Source organism: Pieris rapae, chromosome 13, assembly GCF_905147795.1.
Source record: "Pieris rapae chromosome 13, ilPieRapa1.1, whole genome shotgun sequence".
NCBI classification, from domain to species: Eukaryota; Metazoa; Arthropoda; class Insecta; order Lepidoptera; family Pieridae; genus Pieris; species Pieris rapae.
In genome coordinates this window covers 3,641,283-3,665,274 of record NC_059521.1, presented here as the reverse complement: position 1 = coordinate 3,665,274, position 23,992 = coordinate 3,641,283, and the positions used below count along the sequence as shown (strand labels likewise).

Below are 23,992 nucleotides of genomic sequence, written 5' to 3'. Positions count from 1 at the left end.
AACTAATATCAATTTATCACTACCTTAGTGTAAAGATTATATTATTATTTTCATTATAGTAATACGTTTAAAATAAAATTATATAATATATATTATGGCAACTTCATTCCTAATTCTATAACTGAAGCTCTTTAAATTATGAAGGATACATTTCAACTAAAAGTATATGCATCAATACTAATAGAACATTGTTATATATGGTATGTACGCAATAAGAAACAAACAAACAAAATATGATAATATGAAATAGATATATGAAAATATGATAAATGAAATTGGAGAGAAATTTAAAGGGTAAAGAAAAAAACAAATTGTAAAAGAAGCTTTATTACAATAAATAAAAAAACAATTGTAAGTAACAAAGGTAAAAGGTATGCAAATAAAAAAAAGTCAAGTGTACACAAGGTTATACTATACTATTTGTGTAAAATATGAATTCCATTTTACATACAATTCAATAAGCCACCTTAATCCATCTTGCAAATTCTCTAAAAAAGTTAGGCAAGTTTTAATCCGATAGGGGATTTAAGGCCAATATATCCAATACATTTTCATGAAAATCACACCACGGCCTACTATGAAATAGAAGTAAAATACTCTGATTTTCTAGCCATATGTATTGCATTATGTATTGTAATTAAAATATAAAGAATATATTTATATTTTAATTCATCGTAATACAAAAAATCGAATTTAAATAAATTCACTGTGGCGTTTTATATTTAAAAATCACGCGTTTGTTTTAGTTAAGCGCACAAGACACTCAATAACAACCTACATTAGATTTAATACTTAGTCACAATTATTGCTTATAAATACTTCCTCACAACTCTTAAAGATTAAATATGAGATGAAAAATACATTATTTAGTTATAAAAATATAGATTACAATTTAGATATTAGATACACTCTAGATTGCGCTGATTATGATGTATATGTCGCAGCCAACTAGCTTAATTAGCCGTTCAATTAACAGCCTAGCCGTTTAACTAACTGCCTGAAAGATATTCAGTCATTCAATTAAACAGCTAGGCATATGACTTTGATCGATCGATTGATCGATGGCGTTTCATTATTGCCTAGACTGTTGACTGTTAATTTAAATTTACTTACACTTTCTGCCACTATGAAACTCGAAACGGAACTCTTCAATCTGTTAATATGGCATCGGCATACCACAACTTTGATGGTGTTTTCCTAAATTTCATGAAAAACAACAAATACAATAGAAGAGTGTAGTGAAATAATGATGTGAATTTGACTCAAGCAATTTAATTTAAAATAAATATTTTGTCAGTCATGTGTTACACCTTTGTTATTTCTGCCAAATAAAGTATCCATCGTACGCCTACGCAATAGCCAGCCAGTTTATTAAGGGCCTGTTTCACAATGTATGGTTAAAGTGCCAAATAGCTATGCAACACATAAATTATTTGTAAGATAAAAGTTCCCAATAAGATACTTCGCATTTCATGACGTATAGCACTATCTGATCATCGGAAACGCAAAAATACTATTTATCCTACCAATAAGTAATAAATAGCTTATTTGGAACTTATCCGGACATTGTGAAACAGGCCCTAAATGTAACAAACGCTACGGCTGACCCTCTCAGGCCGTTAGTTAAACGGCTAATTAAGCTAGTTGGCTGCGACATATAATATATGCTCAGTTTCGAAGGACAGGATTAAAGATTACTACTAAGATGTATAAAAAATCTAATAATGTAGATACTAGATACTTTTAAGGCCATTATTTATTTGGAAAGGATTATTTATAGTTTATACTAAAAGCTCAGAAATAGAGATTACACATAAGTAGGGTGTGAAAAATGTTATACCGAAGTGAGACTTTGAGACTTAGTTTTAGTTTGTATTCAGTTTAAAGAATTTATATATCAGCGAACCTCGCCACTAAAATGAGTACCTACAACATTAATAAAATATACTAAAAATGGACAATCCAATTTTATACTACTATAATATGTCAATCTAAATGATGCCCAATATAAAATCATCATATAACAAATATATGTATCTACAGTATACTGCTCAAGACCAATTACATGATCTGAAGAACTTATATTCCATGTACGCAAAATCCGGTAGTCTTAGTTACCACACAGGTGGGTAGGTACAAAATAATTGAACAACCATACGTCGAATTCGTCGTACCCGCACACCGTCTCACGTATATGATGTACACCATGAGCTCTATAAAATTTCTTTAAATTTGGTAAAATCATTATAAAATCATAAATCATTTACGATATTTGACAATTCTTTATATATTTGTTATCGTTATTTCCGTATAATATATAATCCATTCATTACACAGACCAGTACCCTAAGCACGAAATACGATAGTGTTATTCAGTATTTGTATACTCCAACACGAAAAGGACAGTAATTAGCGTATATGTCGGCGGTAGTTGGTAGTCGGTACAAGGACAGCGTTATCGAGCGCTGTCTCTGCACGCATTGTCTTTGTTTCCCTCACTGCTAGTCAGTGTACTACATTAATGGTTTAATGTAATATAACAATGATATAAAGTTTTAGAAGATATTTCTTACCAAAATTGTAAAATTATCTACACATTAACTATTATTAAAAATTGGTTAAATTATTGATATCTAATATGATATTACTGTATCTCGTGTTTTAATTCTGATCTCCAACCCTATTCCGAAATATATACGTATTCCATACAAATAGTATTACTTCCAAGTCAAATACTGAATATTCATCATATTTATATGTTTTGAAAATATTCTTACGAAGTGCTGAAATATTAAGGTTTTTTCGTATTATCCGTGCTTAGGGTACGCTTATATCTTACACCTATAAAGCACATTAAAATGGCACTTTCAATTTCATAATCACACGTTTCTTTGTAAAACCAAATATAGCACCGAGTGAAATATTGTGTACAATGCTTTTGAACATAGAGTATATAGTTGGTTATTTGTGGAGTATTAATTTATAAATACAATATAAGATGCATTATTATTAGATAAAAATGGTTTCTACCCGATTCTGTTTGTTTAAATCTGGTACCATGGCGAACGGCGCACCCAACGAAGTCTGTAGGCGCCTTGCTCTGTGCGAATTTTTATTGAAGCGCCTTCAGCTGCCTTCACTGTTTCCTTTACCTGTATAAACAAAAAATGGAAATTACGATATCAGTCTAATAGTAAACCATATTTAAAATTTCTCAATTTTTAAGCATAATTCTGACTTTTTATAACTGCAATCGCATGACGTCCTGTACATATTAGTACTGGTATCAAAGTGATTTTATAGATACTGTATGTAATATATATATTAACCTGTATTTGAATGTAGGTATAATAAATGGAATTTGCAAGAAAAATATTTTGTAGTTACACTTCTTTTGGCGCGTTAAGGGACAATGATGAGAGTAAATTTGTACGTTGCGCGCGAACACCGTCACAAAAAACTGACACTCTGAGGTTAGCTATACTCAACATTTTTTTAATACTATTAATATCGTTTTTTCTACAAATGTAGAATAAGGCAAAAGATATAATTCCTGAAAAGATTTTTATTTTGTTACGCCAAATAAGTATGATTTTTTTATTTAAACTTACACTTTGCATGAGATTTTGTGCGTTTCCAACCAACATTTCAGTCGCCTCTTGGTCTTCTTCGCTACCTGAAAATGTTACACCGTACAATTAAACAAAATTATCTTATATACAATAACAATTTATAGCGTTATAAGAAATATATAATACAGTAAATAAATACCTCTATAATCCGCCATACCGACTGCATAAAATACATATAATAAATTTAGTTAGAAGCAATTGCTTTTAATTATAGGTAATAAAAATATTGTGAGATTGAAAATGGCAACATTGTTTAATATTTCAAAAGGTTTTTTTCCCACTGAGGATAGAAATAAAGGTAAAATTAAAAGACAATAAAAAAAATAAAAATGTAATACATTTCGTATGTTATGTAAAAAATATAGATTATTACTGTTCATATAAATTTGTTGAAACAATAAAATATGGCAACATTTTCTATTCACAAAAAATACTTGATTATCAGATCTAAAGAAACTTCAAGTTTTTATCCTAATTTTAAAAACGGTTTTAGGGATCAGCTTACTTTCAATATAGTATTGTTAAAAGCGTTAAACAAAATTATACAATTGGTAAATTAAATAAACTTAAATCATACCTTGTGCTCCAAGCATAGTAGCCTTGACGGTGGACAAGATCTTTAATTGAGTGCCGATGGTTGGGATACGCTCGCAAACTTGCAGCAGGTTCTAGAAAAAAAAAGGAAATGTTGAATTACTGACCACTGTAATTACCATCCTCAGCCTAGAACGTGTTGCTACGTTCTAAACCTACACAGTCTCCTTTTTATAGTTCAATTCCCTCTGCATACTATATAAATTCAACCATGCCGGTAATGTACGGTTGAAGTACTCGTCCGGTACCGTACAACCCTACCAAAGGCCGAGAATAAATTTAAAACTTACTCTCGAACCGGGAATCGAACCCGGTACCCCTTACCACAGCAGCCACATACAAAGACCGCTAGGCTATGATACGCTTTTATCATAGATTTCGTAAATATAAGACAACATTAGTGTGCTATGGTATGGATGCGCTACTTACGGTTCGAATTCGCTTGTCAGTACACTCGAGGGCAAGTTTCTTCGCCAGTCTAGTCACCTCCTCTGAAGCCTCAGCGATAGCTTTAGCGGTGGCGATCAGTTCACGTTTACTACCTGTATATTATGTTAATTATAAGTACATATTTTTCATATGTATGTTTTGTATTTTTTTATTGCATGAGAACTAAGTGTATATGGAACTAAACTAAAGCATTGTTCGGCTACAATTAAAAAACTATAAGTTTTGTATAACTGATATTATATTACATCATAATGGTAAAGAATTTTTTTATCTACTAAGGAAAAATTATAACACACCAAATATATATTTTGATATTTATTTGTATTTATTAATGGCAGGCGTAGCAAACACAAAGCACACAATACTTACCACTTAAGTTCATAAAGACTTCTATCCAGGAAGCATACGAACAGACAATGCCATTATACAGCAATAAATGAAATATACAGATTGAAAAGTTTATATGAGCTTAGCAAGCTTTGCACACTTATCGAATGTAATACATAATACAAAAAGCACAGAGTTTTTATACAGCTATATTTTATAAAACAGTGATGAATTAAATGAATAAATAGTGCCTAAAACTATAGCTGTCTCTTTCGCTTTGTATGCTTTAGACAACGACAGCTACATTTTGATTAATAAGAAAAATACTTACTCAGTACTTTTAAGACACATTTTAATAGAAATATCTTATTTGTACATATGAGACTTTAAAATTTTGAATGATATTATGTAATTAATTAGATTATTACGTAATGTATCTCGCAGATGGCTCATTTTTCTAAAGAACAGGGGGCAAACGGGCAGGAGGCTCACCTGGTGTTAAGTGATACCGCCGCCCATGGATACTCAATGCAAGAGCGCTCGCAAGTATGTTGCCGGCATATTAGGTATTAGTACGCTCTTTTCAATCTTCTACACGTAGTAGTGCTCAGTTGTGGAACGACGGACATCCAGGTAATACGGATATAAAATAATTGCGATGAATAAAATGGTTACTTACCCTTGGAGTCTGATCGTACAAGGTCTGAGAGTCGCGCCATGAGAATAGCCATTCGCTTTGCAGCTGCGATGATCTCATTGTCCTTTGAAGACCATTCTCGAACTGCGCGGTGCAAGTTGTGGGCTGCCACCTGAATGTCAATGTTAATTATTTATAAAACCCTATCTTTTACAGTAAAGTGTTTATTAAATGTATTTAGTATTGTACTTAATATACATATGCCATGGAATGATATCATCGAGTAAATTAACCGTTGATTTATTAATCATTGAAATATACGAACTAATTGTTACGTACACGCACGCGTATACGTAACTAATTGTTACGTATACGCGTTAATTCAGCTAAGATAATTTTACTATTCACTTTGTATATTGTATTTGTGATATTTAAGCATTTCCCAATTCTCTGAATCAAAACTCACCAAAATAGGCTGACTAGGATGGGGCTGCCTATCAAAGATATCCTCTCCTTCGTCGTCGGTGTCTGGAGGCGGAGGCCTGGGTGGTGCAGAGACAGCTGGCGGCGGAGGCCTGGGTGGCGCGGCCTCTCGTACGTTGACACGGAGGGCAGCGAACGACTCCGGCAATGCCGGTGGCGGTGGCGGAGGCCCATACTGCCGGGCTAGGGCTTCTTCTACGCCATTGGACGCTTTTATAATCTGATAAATAGTGGAAAAAAATTAATATGAAACTGTGCATGGCAGTCATTACAATTAATTTTTGCGTTTAGACGGTCGTTTATGATTATTTTTTAATCTAAATTGACCACAAATTCACTATGTTTATCCTTACAATAGTCCAATCATACAAGCTGTAAGCAAGTATTCAAGTAAGAACCCCAATTAAGCCTCTTAAATCAATCTAAATAAATACAATATGTTTAAGTAGAATATAAAACTCTTACGACTCTTATCGACTCAGACCATACCTCATTATTAGCAGCTCTCCAAGCGGGAACAGCGCTTCTGTCTTGTAGAGCGACTAGTTTCGCTTGTCTTACGGCGGGCGGAATGCTGGCTTGTAGGCGTTGCTGGGCAGCGCCCAAAGCTAGAGCGAACTCACTGTCTTCAGTATTCTCGCGCTCGGCTCCACCCACGAGAAGTACGCGATTCGCCAGCCTAAAAAATAATATTTCTTTAATTCATATATTTTCAACATTTACTATTACAGTGGGACTCGAAACTTGATGCGAGCTAACTCCCATATGACAAAATCGAAATAAAATTGTTTTACGAGGATCATTTGCGCTAAACGTACTTTGACCCTTAGTACGTAGACGTGCTTGTTTCTCAACTGTATTTAATCATATTTAAAAAATTGTCACACACACACACACTCTTTTCCTACAACTATACGGATACTATATCATAAACTTTTTCACAATACTCAAATAAATCCACATCATAATCATCACACATAATCATAATAATATTAAAATTTATAATATTAGTATTGATACTACAGATTTTGTGAACCTTCAGGCATTAGTTCTCTCAATAGAGATAGATAGAACGATAGCGGCAAAAGTATAGTCATTTTCTTATCACGATTATGGAACTTAAACACACTGCACACTTACCTAGCGATAGCGGATGTGTTGTCGACCATTTTCTGCGAGTCGTTGTTACGGATAGCGTCTTCACATAAATATGTGTGTTTCTGCATCAGCTCACCTAAAATTACCAAATATAGCTACCATGACCGTGAAATAAATACATTACAACTTCAAAGTTTGTTTTAAATATGCCCTAACACAGAATCATTGGTACATTGCTTTTAGATTAATACATATATTAATTTTATATTTTTTTATCATTTACATTAATACATATAAACAAAAATACAATAATTTTCAATTTTATGATGTCATCAAAAGACGCATATGAACTTTTTCCTTCAATTCTGATTACTACACATTTTCATAGAAACTTGTTTAGCGGGCGAACGAATTAGCAATTTATAATATACTAGCTGAACTGGCAAACGTCGTTTTGCCATGTATATCATTTATGGTTATTGTGCCTGACTCGACATAGATAGGTATAGTGTGTCCCGGACTTTTTTGTAGATATTTATAAGATCTACAATTACTTAGAACTTTTTTATGGTTCTATCTTTAATAGTTTAGGTAGGGTACGCAAAATAAGTAACTTTTTTGATTGATTTTTTACACCTTGTGTCCGAAAAACCCCTTAATATCTTACGGAAACCTATTTTTGTTTAAAATTAAATATAGCCTATATTACTCGTGGATAATGTAGCTTTCGAATGGTGAAAGAATTTTTAAAATCGGTCCAGTAGTTTATGAGCCTATTCATTACAATCAAACAAACAAAGTTTTCCTCTTTATAATATTAGTGTAGATTGATATAATAAATTGATGTATATATATATTTTAAATATAATTATTTGCATACCCGCAGTCCGTACAAAGTCGAGTGGGTCAAGTGCTTGGTCACAAAGATCTCTGCAGCGCAACACTGCGTCCGCGTACTGATTCTTTAAGTTGTTGAAATGTTCTTCTGCGACCTGAATAAAACATATGGAATCAAGCCTTGTATAAGGGAAAGGAAACACTGAAATTTTATTCGATTTATCCCATTGAATTAAATCATGTTTCATTTAAAAACGCTCAGGATTTTACTGTCAAACCAAAATATTAAAAAACCTAATTTAATGAAATAAGTAAATTTTAAAAGTATGAATAAAATCACAATACCTTGCTTTCGGGATAATGTAGACGAATTTTTCCTGCGCAAATCAGTTGCGGCGAAAGTTTTTCGACCTGAAAATTGTATTCATATTACATTTAATATTTTCCAGAGCAATGAATTCGTATTTGAAACGGACGCATGTGTTGCGCGTACGTGGAATATTCTCACACAAAATCTGCATTAAATATTTGTATCTAAAGCAGATTTTATATTTAGTATATAGTAGTAATAGTTGTGGTTTTAATTAGCCAGACCCAACTAAAATATAATAAATTTATATTTTTATTCCAATTGTTCTTATAAGAAATAAGTATGTTACGCAAATTACTATTAAAATACTAGTGCTTATTATCCTCCGTTTGATTGAATAAAGATTATAAAAAGTTAACAAATTTTATTTATTCCAATATCTATAATAATAATAATTTATTTATTTTTCTCCCTTAAACATTAACAATAATAATAAATAATATAGTGACAGTATTGGGAGACTGGTTTCCAAACTAGGTAAGAACCTGTAATATGGATAACCAGGCTTCCATTCCATAGCAAGTCATATACATAACAAAAAGGAAGTTTGTAAGGGATTGTGTATGTGAGTGTGTGTGTATTGGTGTGTGATAGTGGGGAAGGGTACGCATGCGTGTGTTAGTGAGTGTTAAAGGGTGTTGACATGACAAGAACATATTATGTGAAAACATATTATCTAAAACAATTTTTATTTTTTCTTCCTTACCTCTTTAGCATTATGGTGCAACATATCAGCTAGTTTCTTATTATGGCGCACGCCAGCAGCCACCATATCTGCAGCGGCAGCAGCCTTCCCGCTAAACGCTTGCAAGGCATTCGCCTTCTCTTCAAACTTCAGCTCGCGGCCCGGGGTTCCTGTTCCATTTGCATACAATTAAATTTACTACGTGCAGTCGTTTCAATGGTTATACTCAATATTTGTCCTAATTCTATCAATAAGTTTCATAAAAAATACACGAATGTTTATTAAAACAAAAACTTCAAATAACTTTATTCATATAGGTAGCCAAGTACACCTATGAACGTCAACAATTGTTTGAACTGGAATTCATTATGTTTGTCCCCCGAAATACACTACAGCAATTTTCTAAATTATATGTTACTAAATTCATGTATAAAAATCAAAAATCATTATCGTTAAATAATTGTTAATTTGAGAGATTTTTGTTTTGTTTTTTATATTGACTATGTAGCAAAATGTGGTCAAGTGACGTACGGAGGTAATTAAAGTAAAGTATGAGTAAGAAAAATATAAATAATACCTAATGGAGCGTTAACAGCATCTGTAAAGTGTCTGAGAGGTGCAGCGACATCTATGAAGTCCTCGACTACCCGATTGACGACAGCACGATCCAACCCGCGTTTTAACTCATGCAATTTGTCCGTCAACTCCCTGAAACATTATTGTATATTTAAAACCCCGCCGCATAACAAAATAAGTACTATGAGAAAAATAATTAAGAATACAATGGAGATAATCGTTAGTAACAATTTAGAATTTCCAATAGTTCGTACATAATCGTACTGTACATAAAGGTTTATAGATTTTTTGGAATTTTTCCTGACAATTTTAGATGTAGATTTTAATTTGACGATATTGAGAATTAATAGTTTTTAAGCTATTGTATAGATTTTATCGCGGGCTTTGAGCGCTGCGACCGAATCAAGAATTTTCGTAACGAAAATTAAAACCTAACACACGGTGACGTAATATAGGTGCGGCCAATATGCGTTAGAGCGGGACAGAATATTGCGTCTCGCATCGGTCTGGCGTGATCAGTGACGTGCGTGAGCGCGACCGGTGCAGCTGGTACGCGTTAGAGTGAGACAGACTATATAGGAATGTTAGTCTGGTAGAGTGGTAGATTGAATTAATAAAAAATAAAAAACTACTGCTTAAATAGAAAGTAAATAAATAATTAATACCTTGTAAGTCAAGTATTATTTATTTGTACTTTTATTTACAGGTTTAAAACTAATACAGAATGAACATTTGTAATTAGTAAAAGCAAATTAAATAATATAAAAAGCTCACCTAGTAACTGCCCTGGCTTCATCTGAGTCGCCGCGTCCGCGCATACACAGATCAGACAGCTTGTCAGACAAACGTTGCACCTCGGAGCAGAGCTGCATTATTTCCGCTTTCTCTCGTCCGTGCAGGTTATCGGCAATCTAAAATTTAATCTGAACTAAGCAGTGTGAAGTCTGACATAAACTCTATTGTCGGATATTAGCCACAAATGCTGTCTTAGGTATTCATAGACAATAAGAATGAACTGGTACGAAGTTCCGAGTCGTCATAATGATTGCATCGTTTAAAATATTTCTTAATTATTTAATTAGAAATTATCATTCTAGAAAGATTTGTAAACATACAGTATGTCCCTGGGCCACAATGCTGCTAATAGCCTTCTGTCCTTCAAGACGGGTAGCAGGTTCGGCCGCCGGGTGAAGTAACCATTTGTGAGCTGCTTCTAATCTGTAATCAAAGAAATCATATATACAAACAGAAATTTATTTACATAACACGAACTTATTGGGCTTGAAACAATATATGTTTATAATAATGTTTATAAATGCAAACTTAAGATGTTATATTGTAATGGCTGACGAATATAATAGATTTATTTTTAGTATATAAATTTTTATTGTCAACAATTTATATACTAAAAATAAAAACAGTCAAAACGAATTTCTTCAAATGTCAACAATCATTCAAATGTCATTATTAATTGTCATTGTCATCCGTCAAATGTGGTGTAGATTCGAATGTGCTTCGTGGATCATTAACTTAGCTTTATAATTTCCAAATACATGTTTTTGGAATGAGCAAATATGAATAAATTTCTAAGCTAATAAGCAAATATGAATAAATACAGAAAATATATGTGAAAATTATTCAAGTACATTTTTTTGATTTAATGATTATTGTGTAACAGAATTATTCAACGCTGTGGTCGTGTGTTCGAAGCCCGGCTAAACTTTATTGGTGTATCTTGTGGAACCTACCTGGCCTGTATCGTCTTCCCGCCTTGTTGCTCGACGGCCCTTACTCCTTCATTGACCACACCTTCTACCTCATCAAGCTGATTGCCCAGATCTGAGGCTAGTTTTAGTGCCTGTAATAAGTAAAATATATGTGGTAGTTTTATATATATAAATAAGTATTGTTAGTTACTAGTTCCTGGATAGATGTAACTTTTAATAGCGATACCGACAGCGGCCCCATTCTCAAGCATAATCTCGGCAACATCAGTCCTACATCGGTATCGGTATCGCTATCGCTATTGGAAGTTGGAGAGTAAGGCTTTGAGGAACATTCACAAAGGAAATGGCATACAACTTACAAGTTATACCAAAATTTACTGGTATGGTTTCTTTTATTATGTATTTTTTGTGTTCTACTTTTTAAAATACAGGACCAGCATCGATGGAAAAGTACAAGGGCACCTTACCATTCTCACAAAATAAAATAAGTTCCTGTATCTTAAACCCAATGTTCTTTAATTTCATACCTTAGGTTCCTTGCCTCGCCCGAATTGTCTCTCATCACACAGTATATCAGCATTGATACCACCAGACCTAGAAGATATTTTACACATCAATTCAAATAAGTCCGATAATCATCATACCTACATATATACATAACTTGTATATATGTAGGTATGATGAAACTAAGTAAATATCTTGCAGGTTTGGAACCGCTATCGGAAAAAGGTCACGTGACCTAACGTGATACCGCTTACCAATTTGTAAATTGCGATTGTATCACGTCCTCTGTAAACTAGTTTATAGTAGTTTACTCTGGGCCGTCAACTGCAGTCTTGATGTTTATTTACAAGTCTATTTCTTATTTATGTCTAGTCAACACATAGAAAATCATCAAATCAATAAACACGCACCGCGCTCTAAGTATTTCTTGGAACGCGTGTATCTGGTTATATATCTGGATAAGAAAAATCCGTTCATCTCTAGTCACGGAACTTGGTAGCAAAACACCTAAAACAAACATCTATGGTTCTGCCAAGTAATGTGTCAAATGACACAGACTAGAAAAGAGGCTGAAACAAAGACACAAAGAAACATTGTTCCTTTTGACGTTTTTCTTTTTTTTTCTCGCGTGTAGTTTCTCCTACCATTTACCTGAAACTGGTTATAACTATTGCCATAAATAAATAAAAAAAATTGACGTTTTTTTTTTCCCTTGGCTCTAACACTGTTTGTGCATTAGCCAGCGTCAAGTATGGGATTTTTATAATTCGTTGTTTTAATTATTTACAGTTTATGCATAATGAAAAAACTAAGGAAACCAACCGCGACATAACATAAATAATTGAAAGCGCATAAATTTACAAAAAAATCAGAATAATAAATCATGGAAAAAAATCAAAATTATAGTTTAATGTTATTATTTACAATAAACATACTTATAATACTATATACAAGGGGATTTAAATCTCGAAGAAGTAAATAAATATTGGTAGGAATATTGAAGTTAAAAATGTACCTGACAGTAGATCTAAGAGTCTCAGCGTGGGCGGGAGTGAGATGTTCAGCGGCACGTTGTCCCGACGTCAATACGGAGCGCAATGCACGCTCACCCACTGTATTACGGAGGGCTTCGGGATCCTATAAATTGAAAACTTGTTTATACGCATTATTAGTACCTGGATGACCGAGCCTAGCTCGGTATTTTTTTTTTTATAAATTGTGTTTTTTGGAAATTATATTTAAATACGAATTACATACTTATAAAATGATGAAATATGAATATAATTATCGAATAAAGATTATATTCATATCATATTTAAGTTTTTTTTGACTGACATCTTTAGACGAGCAATTCTATGTTTAAGTTGATAAAAAACGAATAAAATGACATTTTATAGAAATTATTCCTAGCTAGATCGATTTATCGCCCCAGAAACCTGCTGTATACTAAATTTCATGAAAATCGTCGGAGCCGATTCCGAGATTCCAATTATATATATATATATATACAAGAATTGCTTGTTTAAAGATATAAGGTATATTAGTAAGAATCCGGAAATACTATATTCAGACATTAAAATTGATCAGTGTGAAAAAACTCTTAATTATATTGAACCATTCAAGTGTTACGTAACACAAATTTAGGAGATTTTCAACAACTTTTGTTTTTTTCTTTTTCTCTACATAACCAACCACCAAGTACCTAACAGTTATGTGGCGTAAGGTACCGAAAAGTCGCTAAAAATTAAAATACATTTGCTGTTTAATTCGCGTTAATATTAACGCATCGTTACTTTTTACAAGACTAATATTCGTCACTAATTATAATTTTTTTCAGTACTTTCAACGGTCAGCTACAATTGTATCGTATGAAGCGTTTGCGCATGTCATAGTGTGAAAACTTAATATTCTCTTCGGTGAACCTAATTATTTGCTAACACAACACAACATACAAAAATATTACACGTACATATTATCATATTAAATATTTAAAACCGCTTACATTAAGAAACTCGTGCGCAGCTCCCGCCTTGTTATGTATCATGGATTGCAACGCCTTCAATACTGCGATATTGTCCTTCTCTCCGCCATCCTCTACGTAGGACGTAAGTTGTAACACCCTGTAGAAGGGACATCACTCATCATATATCATCACAAACACTAAGTACGTCTGTTTACAATTATATATGGTTATAAATAATATGTTACTTAAATGAAAAAAAAATCAAAATCATTTATTCATATAGGTAACATAATGTACACATATGAATTTCAAAAAAAGAAATATACATTCAAGGCTTCTAATTTTACATTTACCGCCAGTTCACAAATCAAGGGCGTAGAACGTAGAGGCGTAGAGAAGAACTGGCAATAAACTCTATGCCACTCTTTAATAATTAGTACAATAAAAGCTTAATAATTATTATAGAGAGAATAGTCGAGTGAATCTAGTGAAGGCAAATCTTTCATGTTGTAATTTCAAGTATTTCAAATTCTCTACTACAATTTTTATTGATCACATTCCATAAGTGTTTTATAAAATTCATACCTAATAATCTCGTGAATTTCATCCGCCATGCGTTTTGCTAAATAGTTTCTGTTCTCTGATGCGTCTTCTATACCCTTGCCACCTAGAAAAATAATTTAAACCTTTTATTAAATAAAAAGGATGTATTTAGGAGGTTTCAAGTGGAGGCCAAATTACCATTGCTATTGATTGATCTTTAATAAAAGCTTGCCCTTACCGCCTAGATGAAAATCCAAAAAAAAATTTATCGCATAATTTTTGGACATTACCTTCAGAGAGTATATGGATGTATATCTTCATTGAGCAGATAAGGACTGGAGCCAACTTTTTGACACTCTCCAGGCAGCGAGTCAAAGTTTCCGCGTGTGGAGGATGCGTTAGTTCCGCGGCGCGGGCTGCTACCTATAGACAAAATATGAATGAGCATTAGCGATGGTATTTCACCGTAAAATTGTAACATTATATATCTCGCTATATGACAGTTGGTCTTGTTGGTTTTATATCGAAAAATAATGCGTTAAATCGTTAATACGGAAGCAAATCACGTATCTACCGATCTAGTTTGTGAAAAAAGAGAGGACGCCTACCAGAAACCTTGGATCATAGTATAAAATGGATAGTGGGGAAAGATTAAAAAATAATAGCGAAGATGATCTACATATGTTGTGATATGTACTAATATTAAATATAATAACAAAAAATCTAATGTAATGCTTATTATAGTAGTCGAATACGGGCTATTTTTATTTTATTTATTTATGTATACGGATCACAATATTTCGATCGTTTATTAATGGTGCTACCAATGGGTTTTTTAAATGTATCAATAGATGGCGATAGTTATGCATGTCTTAGTTATGAATTGTAAATTCTATTATAGGATTTATGCGGTGCTAAAAGCGATCATAAAATATCTGCGTCATTGTAACAAAATCTTAGAATTGGGCGTAAGTGGCGAATGATTATGTGTTCCAATATTGACATAACATACACCATCATTGAAAATTATATTATATATATATTGAGAAAAAATTATATATTATTTTTATACGAGTTTAATAAACGACATTCGAAATATAAATTTTCAATTCAAATTCGTATTATTAATATTGTCCCGAGTTCGGAATAAAGTAAAGTAATTCAAGTTTAAACCTAATATTTACTTTAAATAAAATGCCATGCTAAAGTCAACTTTATTATTATTATAACAGTTCGATTAAATATTGAAATATAATGAAAATATTATCAACTCAACTCAACTATCAACAAGTTTATCGTTTTTTACCTCTCTTGCTGCTTTCGAAAGCGCTGGTGATATGTCCCTCAGGAACTGTACTAGATCCTCCATAGTATCTATCACTTCAGCCACGCCCAAGTAGTCTAACACCTAAAACAAATCAATATACAGGTTTATATAAATGCAATTGAACCATTTTCACCAAAGCTGTCTCTTATTGTCTTATTTTATGTCATTTACTGTAAAAGAAGAACGACTGTAGCACAGTTTTACAAATCAACGTACAATTTATATGAAAGTACCTTTTTGCATTCTTTTACGATCTTCCTAACTTCCGACTCGTCGAAGCACAACAAAAGCGCCGATGTACCTTGAAGAATACCTCGAGATCCTTCGATCAGCTTCTTCCTGAAAACAGCAGTTTCATTCAGTCAGCTATATAAGAGGTTTATTTCAGAACGACGGCTGCAATAATATTTATTACTCAAAACCACGTGATCTTACTTTAGTATCGTCTTTTTAATTTCGCCAAGAATTCTACCTAAACGTCTATCGTAGAACTATGAGTTACTGGAGCAACGCCATAACGAACTGTTCGACAATTTATTTTTTTATTGTGTATTTCATGGGGTAGGCCCTTCATGGCATTATTTATTATACATTTGGATTTCTATAGTTGCTGTTGGTATAAAAACGCAATTAGTGTTGCGCACATTCTCTGCAATAAATAATAAAATAAATATAAACTTAATATATCAGACTATATAGCAAAAAATAAAATTCGAACATCTATGTTTTGTTTTGTTTTTCGAGTTTATTATCTGTTTACTCACAATTTTGTTGCCGTTTTATTATGTTCTTATATACATCTGTGCGCTCTAATCTAATCTTTAAAAAATAATTTATTAATCTTAGTTTTACATATTGTTTCTCAATAAGTAAGAAAAAAAGTTATTTTTAAACCAAACCCCAAAATATTGTTAACATAACGGAAAAACTAGTATGTTTTATGACCTGGGTACATTTGCAGTTTAAGTTTTATTTAAATAGTTATTTCAAACCTGGCAGGTCCCGAATACGGGTCGGCCCTTAACATGTCAGAGGCCTGTTGGAGAAGTGTCGCGGCGCCTTCCACACGCCGTAAGGCGCCAGGCATATCACCACGCAGGATTGGATCGTCTGACGACTCAATAGTCTCATGGCCCACCTAGAGCAAAAAAAAACATATATTATATGCCATTGATATAGTCGTAGATTATGAGTAAAGGCCTTTTTAAACGATCTTTTAATCAAAAAAATGAACATTAATGAATATTAAATAAGATATAATAAAACTATGCATAAAAATCAAACGAGTATTTTAACATTTACTTAGTTTGTTCAGTCCAAAATGTACTAAAAAAAATTATTTAAATTAAAATGCCTATCACATACATAGACAAACAAAACTAGCGTCATTTCCACAGACTAACAAACAATATTAAATGAAACATCTGGGAACTAAATATCGATAATTAATAATATAAAGAATCTAATTTAAGAAATAGAATTATTTATTTACACATATATTATTTGTAAAAGGCTCGTTTGCCTATTATATTTAAAAAAAATATTAAGATTTTTAACGTGTAGGCGAATTGCGGGCTTGGAATTTTGTAAGGCCCAATGTCAAAATAACATTTTAATTCAGCAATAAGGGTTTCTATTCTTGATAGTCCAGGATCCATCGCCCATTTTTGTACTTGATAACTATCAAGCTAATTTTCTGTGAAGTGTAATTTTTCTGAGCGTAGGACCAGGATAACGTACCGCGCAATTTGTAGGACAATATGTCTGTTAAATTACATGAATATTAACTAAGTAAAAAAAAAATCAGCTGGTTAGTAATCATTTATGATGACCTCGTTATCGATACATGTCGGAAAGAGGGGACTCTTTGATCAAACCATAGATTTTGTAGGACAAATATTTTTTCGAATAATTTAGATAATTGTCTTGAGATTTAACAAAAAAAAAATTCAGTTAGTAATAAATATTTGAGAATCATCAAATCAACATATTTTATCCTTGCTACCTCTGTTAGCTACCATAATCAAGTTTCGTATAGGAAATTATTGGGCGTCTCATCAAAATAAAGCTACACACGGAAAATTAGCTTGATAGTAATCAAGTGCAAAAATGGGCCATGGCTCCTAGACTATGACGACTAATTACCTTCACGAGATTGTTGACGGCAAGTGACACGGCCTGCACTGGCCGTGCCAGGTCCGGCATCGCGTTTCCATCTTCTGCCTCTTCATGAAGGATCACTAGACGGGAAACCTGAAAGTTAAAATAATGGTTGTCAAACGAAATCTGAAATGACTGCAAATTTAGAGTAAAAATAAATTTTTATAAGACAACTCAGCGTTTATTATTATTTAATAGACGTGCGTTATCGGAGCATGCCCTTCATAACACTCTGCGTATTTTGCCTCGATAAGAAACGTATTCTTAGCACTGACGTAAGCTCGACTTGCATTGCCCTTATTGAGGGATCATTAAAAAATACGTCCTTTGCAATGACTACATTTACGAAGAGAAAGTGCAGTTGATTTTTGTTATTCTAGCAGGTAATCAGGAAAAATACAGCAATTTCAAATAAATATATCAACGCGATGCAAAATCAGTGGATGCTACAAGAACTACAACATACATAATTTGATTTCGTCGTTATATGACCACATAATAATCAGTTTTTGCTCTTCGGAGTTTTTATTATGACGTATCTTATACTAGTAAGTATCACAGCATAGGTTTTTGACAGGTCAGGCTTATGTGTAAAAGACCTGGCAGCTTAGAAAAAACTCTTACTTGGAGTTTCCCTTCCTAGAAAAGCTTCATAGTTATTAAGAATATCGATGAATGAAACATATACATAAAATCGAGGCCAAACTAATAACGGTGATATCGTGCGACTGGATTATTATTAATAAATACCAAGCGATTTAATATAGCGTACGTGTTACAATGTAACAAAATCTATGAATGGACGTCTCACTAGTTACGTGTACATCCGTATAAGGCAGCGGCGCCCGCAAACCACCAAAGTGTTAAGCGTGGGTTTGCAAACCATTTAAAGCTATCTTGAGGTTTTATTTATATTGAACAACTTTAGTGTCGGTTTTTGTATTTAAGATTTTTAAGAATATTTTTAAAATGCAAAGTTTTCTTACTCCTAAGTTCTACAGTCGAAACATCGAATCTTACATGTCTCGGTAAAAATCGCGAATGGGTAAACCGATTTGCCTAATCATGCCTTGAACTATTTGTGAAAGTTCAGGGAAGGTTTCGTATAAGTATATGAGATACTTGTATATATCTTTACGCATTGCCAAGTACCTATTACAGTATCTAGTTTGCATTGCATGACGTAAAAGGATGCTTTGAGCACGACCTGCCTCATTATACTGTACAATGTAAGTACAGACTCCAGTATAATATTACTTTCGCTTTCTGATATATATCTTTTATACCGGTTTGTATTTGTATCATGAAACCGTCTTTTCTAAACACTCAGTGAAAAATGTATCATGCATTTAAATTACTTACTATTAAAATAATTTAGCGATTTTACGGGCAAATTTAAAGAATTTTTTTTTAGATATATATTGTGTGTACCTATATTATATATCTAATTTCAGGTACTTTACAAGATCAGGTTTACAGGTACAAAGTAGAATGTCTTTTTATAATGTTATTAGATTAAGGTTCTGTTTCACAATGTATGGATAAAGTACCAAATAGCTATGCAACACATAAATTATTCGGAAGATAAAAGTTCCGAATAAGAAACTTCGCGTTTCATGACGAATACTGCTACCTGACAGCCGTGAAAAGCAACAATGGTGTTTATCCTATCAATAAGTAATAAATAGCTTATTTGGAACTTATACGGACATTGTGAAACAAACCATAACTTTCCTAGATCATAATAAAAGATAGTATTTTTTTATTATTTCGATAGTTTTATATTGACACTGCTACCTAATAGCGCGTATCGAATGACTTATTGAACTTTTGGCGCATCCCCAGACAATTTATGAAGTAAAGGTGAGTCAGACATCAGGCATCCTTGAGGGTAGACAGTAGGGTGCGTCGCGCCCTTTATGCTAGCCCCGCCTCACATCTAACGATGTTTTTGTTGACTTTATGTTAACGTGACGTGGTTTTAATGGCCCTTAAGAATACGAAAACTTTCAAAATATTTAACTGAAGAAAATCTTTTAAAATATTTGTGGTTTTAATAGTTATTTATTTGATAGAGATTACTTAGATTCATTGTCAACGCAAATTTGTCATCCTTCATAAAGGACATATTCAGGAATTAGGGTTGGTTGTCTGTAGTAGATTTTGGAATATAGGCCTTGCTTCTGCATCAGAAATAAATTTGAACCACAATGCCATGCACCGCATTACTATAAACAAAATAAATTGCAATAACCAGTACGAAATACTGACCTTACAATGATGCAACTGGATTAGAATAGATCGTTTATAACTGATGCCCACGCAGCAAATTGACGTCCAAGCGCCAACTAACTTTACTACTCTCTATAGTCTATAGCAAGAGATTGAAATAAGAAAAGCGGAAAAAATACCGAAATATTTATTTAATCTTGATTATTCATTTGAAATATGAGCTCAGTTATTTGTCTCAGATAATAGCTGTACCTACATTATATTTAGATTCAGAAGAAAGCCAAGAACCATATTTCACACACAATAATTTCCTACAAATTCTTACAGATTCATAAAATATTTCTTATATTAGTGAATAATTCTCTTTTCTGCAATTATTTATAGAAAATGAACAAGTGCATCAATACATCCAGCCTCACACGATGCACGATAAATTCCCTCACAGTTCTGAACATCAAGAACTGCTTATCTGCATGTCCTTAGCAACAAAAAGATGTTGAACATAAAGTTGTTTGCCAATCGAAGTATGCCATATGGCGGAGTTGACACATCCTACGCAACTTTTAAATCATCAATGAATTATTTCGTCATACCTTGTATCTCATATGTTTAGCTTACAAAACATTTATTAAATGCAAACTTTATTCTAGTATATGATATGTATATGTTAAGGCAGGGTTAAATTAAACTACAAAATTATGACTTGATTACAGTCTTCGATTTAACGCACGTTCATTACGAATACCTAAATATCTACAGGTGTATTAGCTATAACATAGTATAACATATACAATCCACATGGGCGCTGTCGCAGCGTGTGACCATGGCCAGAATCTCGCCGTTATTCTACTTAAGCCTTTATCTCACAAGCCCACTTCTATAAAGCTTCAAAAAGCCACTGTTTTTTCACGATAAACGATGCTCATACTATGCTTGCTTTTAAAAATGTGCCGAGTATGATTGAATTATAGCACGAATAAGAAAGGATAATTTCAACCGTAGGTACTAGGACAGTTCGCACTAAACTATAGGGCTACATTCACTGGCAAGTGTACGATATGTAATAATTGATATTAAATGTACAGCTATAATTTTTGAGTAGATTTTAATAAGTTTCAACAATATCTTAAGCATCACCTCAACAGCGTGAAATATTTCTAATAATAGTAGAAGTCGAGGAAACAGCAAAACTAACTGACGGTTGCATCATGGTTGAAAATGAAATGACTTCGATTTTCGACTTTCATATCATTAATCTTTATAACATTTTAATATACGTTGTAAGTTGTATCTGCAGTGACTGCGCAATCATGTGTATTAAAGAACTCGATGGCGTCTTGGTGATAAATTAAATTACAACTTATAAAAAATCATTGTAGATCAGCCAATAAGCATTAATAACATGATATGCTTCATAAATTTACAAAATATTATACTAGGTCCTGCTATCGTGAACGCAATTAACTTTAATCGATGGTGACTTCATGAAAATTAATACGACGAACATCACCGTGTTTTATAATACCGACAGTGCCATAGATGCATTTTCACCTGACTTAAATCTAAAATTATTATCAAGCTGTAGTGATAATAAACCGATAATTACGACTGTAACCTTCGAAACAACCACGCAAAGGGCACACAAATAGCAAGTTTCATAACTGACGGATGTCAACACTGTCTAATAAGACTAATTAGAATAACATTCCTGTTATTTATAACTATTAGCTTCACGTTCATTTAATGGGGTAAAAAAATATAGAGATGAGAATATAGATATTGCAATGTTTCTGTAAATAATAGCAGTAACAACACAAATATGTGACTGTATCTATTGGGTGGTAGTGTGAAGCACTTACCATTTTTGTTTTCAACGTCATCATGTACTATTACATATGTATTTTGTATTGCTCTAAATGCGATTCCTGAGTAATGAGTTTTGATTAAATAAAAATTAATATTTCATTAGACGTCATAATGCGCCGTTCACATTGCAGTATGACCTAAATATGCAGTGCAGTATAATGACAGCCTTGGTTCCCAATTTTTTATTAAAAACTTTTTTTGAGCATTTTCTTTAACGCTCAATTTACGTTAACGCTAATATTTCATTGCATTTAAATTATTTAGGAACCTACTTTTATATAGTTTTGTATTTGTTTAAACTTGATTATTTATTAGAATTTTTAAATTTGAAACAAATTATCTAAACTTACTTAATAAGAAAAAATAATTCTCTTTCATTGTTAAATATGCCATATTGTTATATTAAACTACCATACAATTTAAAAATTTTGAAAAAAGTTAATTATATTTATTAAATAAGCTTAAGAGAGCTGTGTTTTCTAAAAGTTCTATTAATAATGTTTAAAATTATATTAACTTAATGTACCTAGTTTTAAAAGTATCAAAAATTTGGACATCATATTATCAACAGTTCGGTACAACCAAGAAACTAAATCATCTTTATTTAAACAACCAGTGGAAATGTAATGTGTCTGATGGAATACTCATCGAATAGTCTTATGGCTCATTAAGCACAACTCAGATGACTCAATTTTATCAGCTGAGCAATGTTTCCTGTATGAAAATACTAATAATATAAGTCATTATCACATCTGATGATAGATTAAGATATTATGTTCTACAGTGATTGACCTATGTTCCTTATATGAATGTATCATAATGGGAGATAAGAAGTCATATTCACAGAGTGTTTTAGAAAACAACCTTTGATTCCTAGGTTATACCATTATTTACTAAGTATGCCTAGGTCATGATGAAGTTGAACATTAACATTTTTGATATCAAAACAACACAATACAAAGTTTTGCATTTAAAACATACTATGAGAGACTAAAATTAAACAATTAAAACAAAAAATTAGATAGTGCAACAGATGGCTTTAGTGCTAAAAGCTATAAATATAAATAAATAATAAGGAAATGCAACATATGAAACAGTATAATATAAAATCTACTATTCATTCACTAACACATTATACAGTTTAAAACAACTTTTGACACCTACTTCATTTTTCAATACTTCCACCTCCAAATTTAGCAATTTCTTCATGTTCTTATTATAGTGATGACATAATACTAAGATATGTTAATATAGGTTTTAGGAATAATTCAAACATGTACTGTTTAATAGTTGTATACTTAAAACAATTGATGATATGAGTGTTTTTTTATATGCCAATACGTAAATGTTACTTTGTTGTTTTATTTATGTTAATTTTACTCTTATTGAACTAAAACACGAAGCATCAGCGTTTATTTAAGCGTTTTAAAGCAAATAAAGATATATGGTCAAGCACTGCACTGGCTCATAGCATATTTTGGTATATAAATTATCTACTAGGATTTAAAAACTTGGTTAATTCAGCTGTATAGTACTCATCCTCGAATGGCATTGAAATGTAATTCGATGAATTCAGTACATAAAGTCAAATTTACTGGTCAAAAATAAGTTTTAGGATTGGCGAGATGTCAATTTAGAGCTGTGAGGTGATCAATAATAAGTAAACAAAACGAAAAAGTTACAGATCTTTGTAATCACGAGCTATAAATAATATTCACTGACTCACCTGTTGAGCAACCGGCTCTAAAATACTTTCGATTATCTTCGTGTGAAATACGGGCATCTTGTACGATACTCAATTCATTAGGGAAAAGACAAACGCGAACCAAACAAGGACACAACACAATGAATCACTAACACAAAAATTAAGGACCAAATAAAAACAAAAACCCAATACAAAGTCCATCCAATAAAAATAAAACAGTAGCACTAATCCAACAAACGTCACGCGCGCCACACGCGAGCACGAATTATGATCAGT

At 32.4% G+C, this 23,992-nt stretch overlaps 1 protein-coding gene across 1 annotated transcript; it reads right to left on the bottom strand.

Moving 5' to 3' along the window:
- Positions 1 to 311: 311 nt before the first annotated feature.
- LOC110991767 (vinculin) lies at positions 312 to 23,978 on the bottom strand. The gene is made up of 25 exons (XM_045630698.1): positions 23,738 to 23,978; positions 17,899 to 18,006; positions 16,746 to 16,891; positions 15,987 to 16,092; positions 15,733 to 15,834; positions 14,717 to 14,849; positions 14,469 to 14,550; positions 13,923 to 14,040; positions 12,936 to 13,057; positions 11,944 to 12,010; positions 11,438 to 11,547; positions 10,805 to 10,907; positions 10,464 to 10,600; positions 9,691 to 9,821; positions 9,135 to 9,283; positions 8,404 to 8,469; positions 8,102 to 8,213; positions 7,264 to 7,357; positions 6,613 to 6,802; positions 6,107 to 6,343; positions 5,683 to 5,812; positions 4,656 to 4,768; positions 4,210 to 4,300; positions 3,612 to 3,676; positions 312 to 3,152 (listed from the first exon to the last, which is right to left on the bottom strand). Exons 1-25 carry the CDS (start codon positions 23,792 to 23,794, stop codon positions 3,045 to 3,047), a joined length of 2,877 nt encoding a protein of 958 aa, XP_045486654.1. The 5' UTR covers positions 23,795 to 23,978; the 3' UTR covers positions 312 to 3,044.
- Between the last annotated feature and the right edge of the window lie 14 nt (positions 23,979 to 23,992).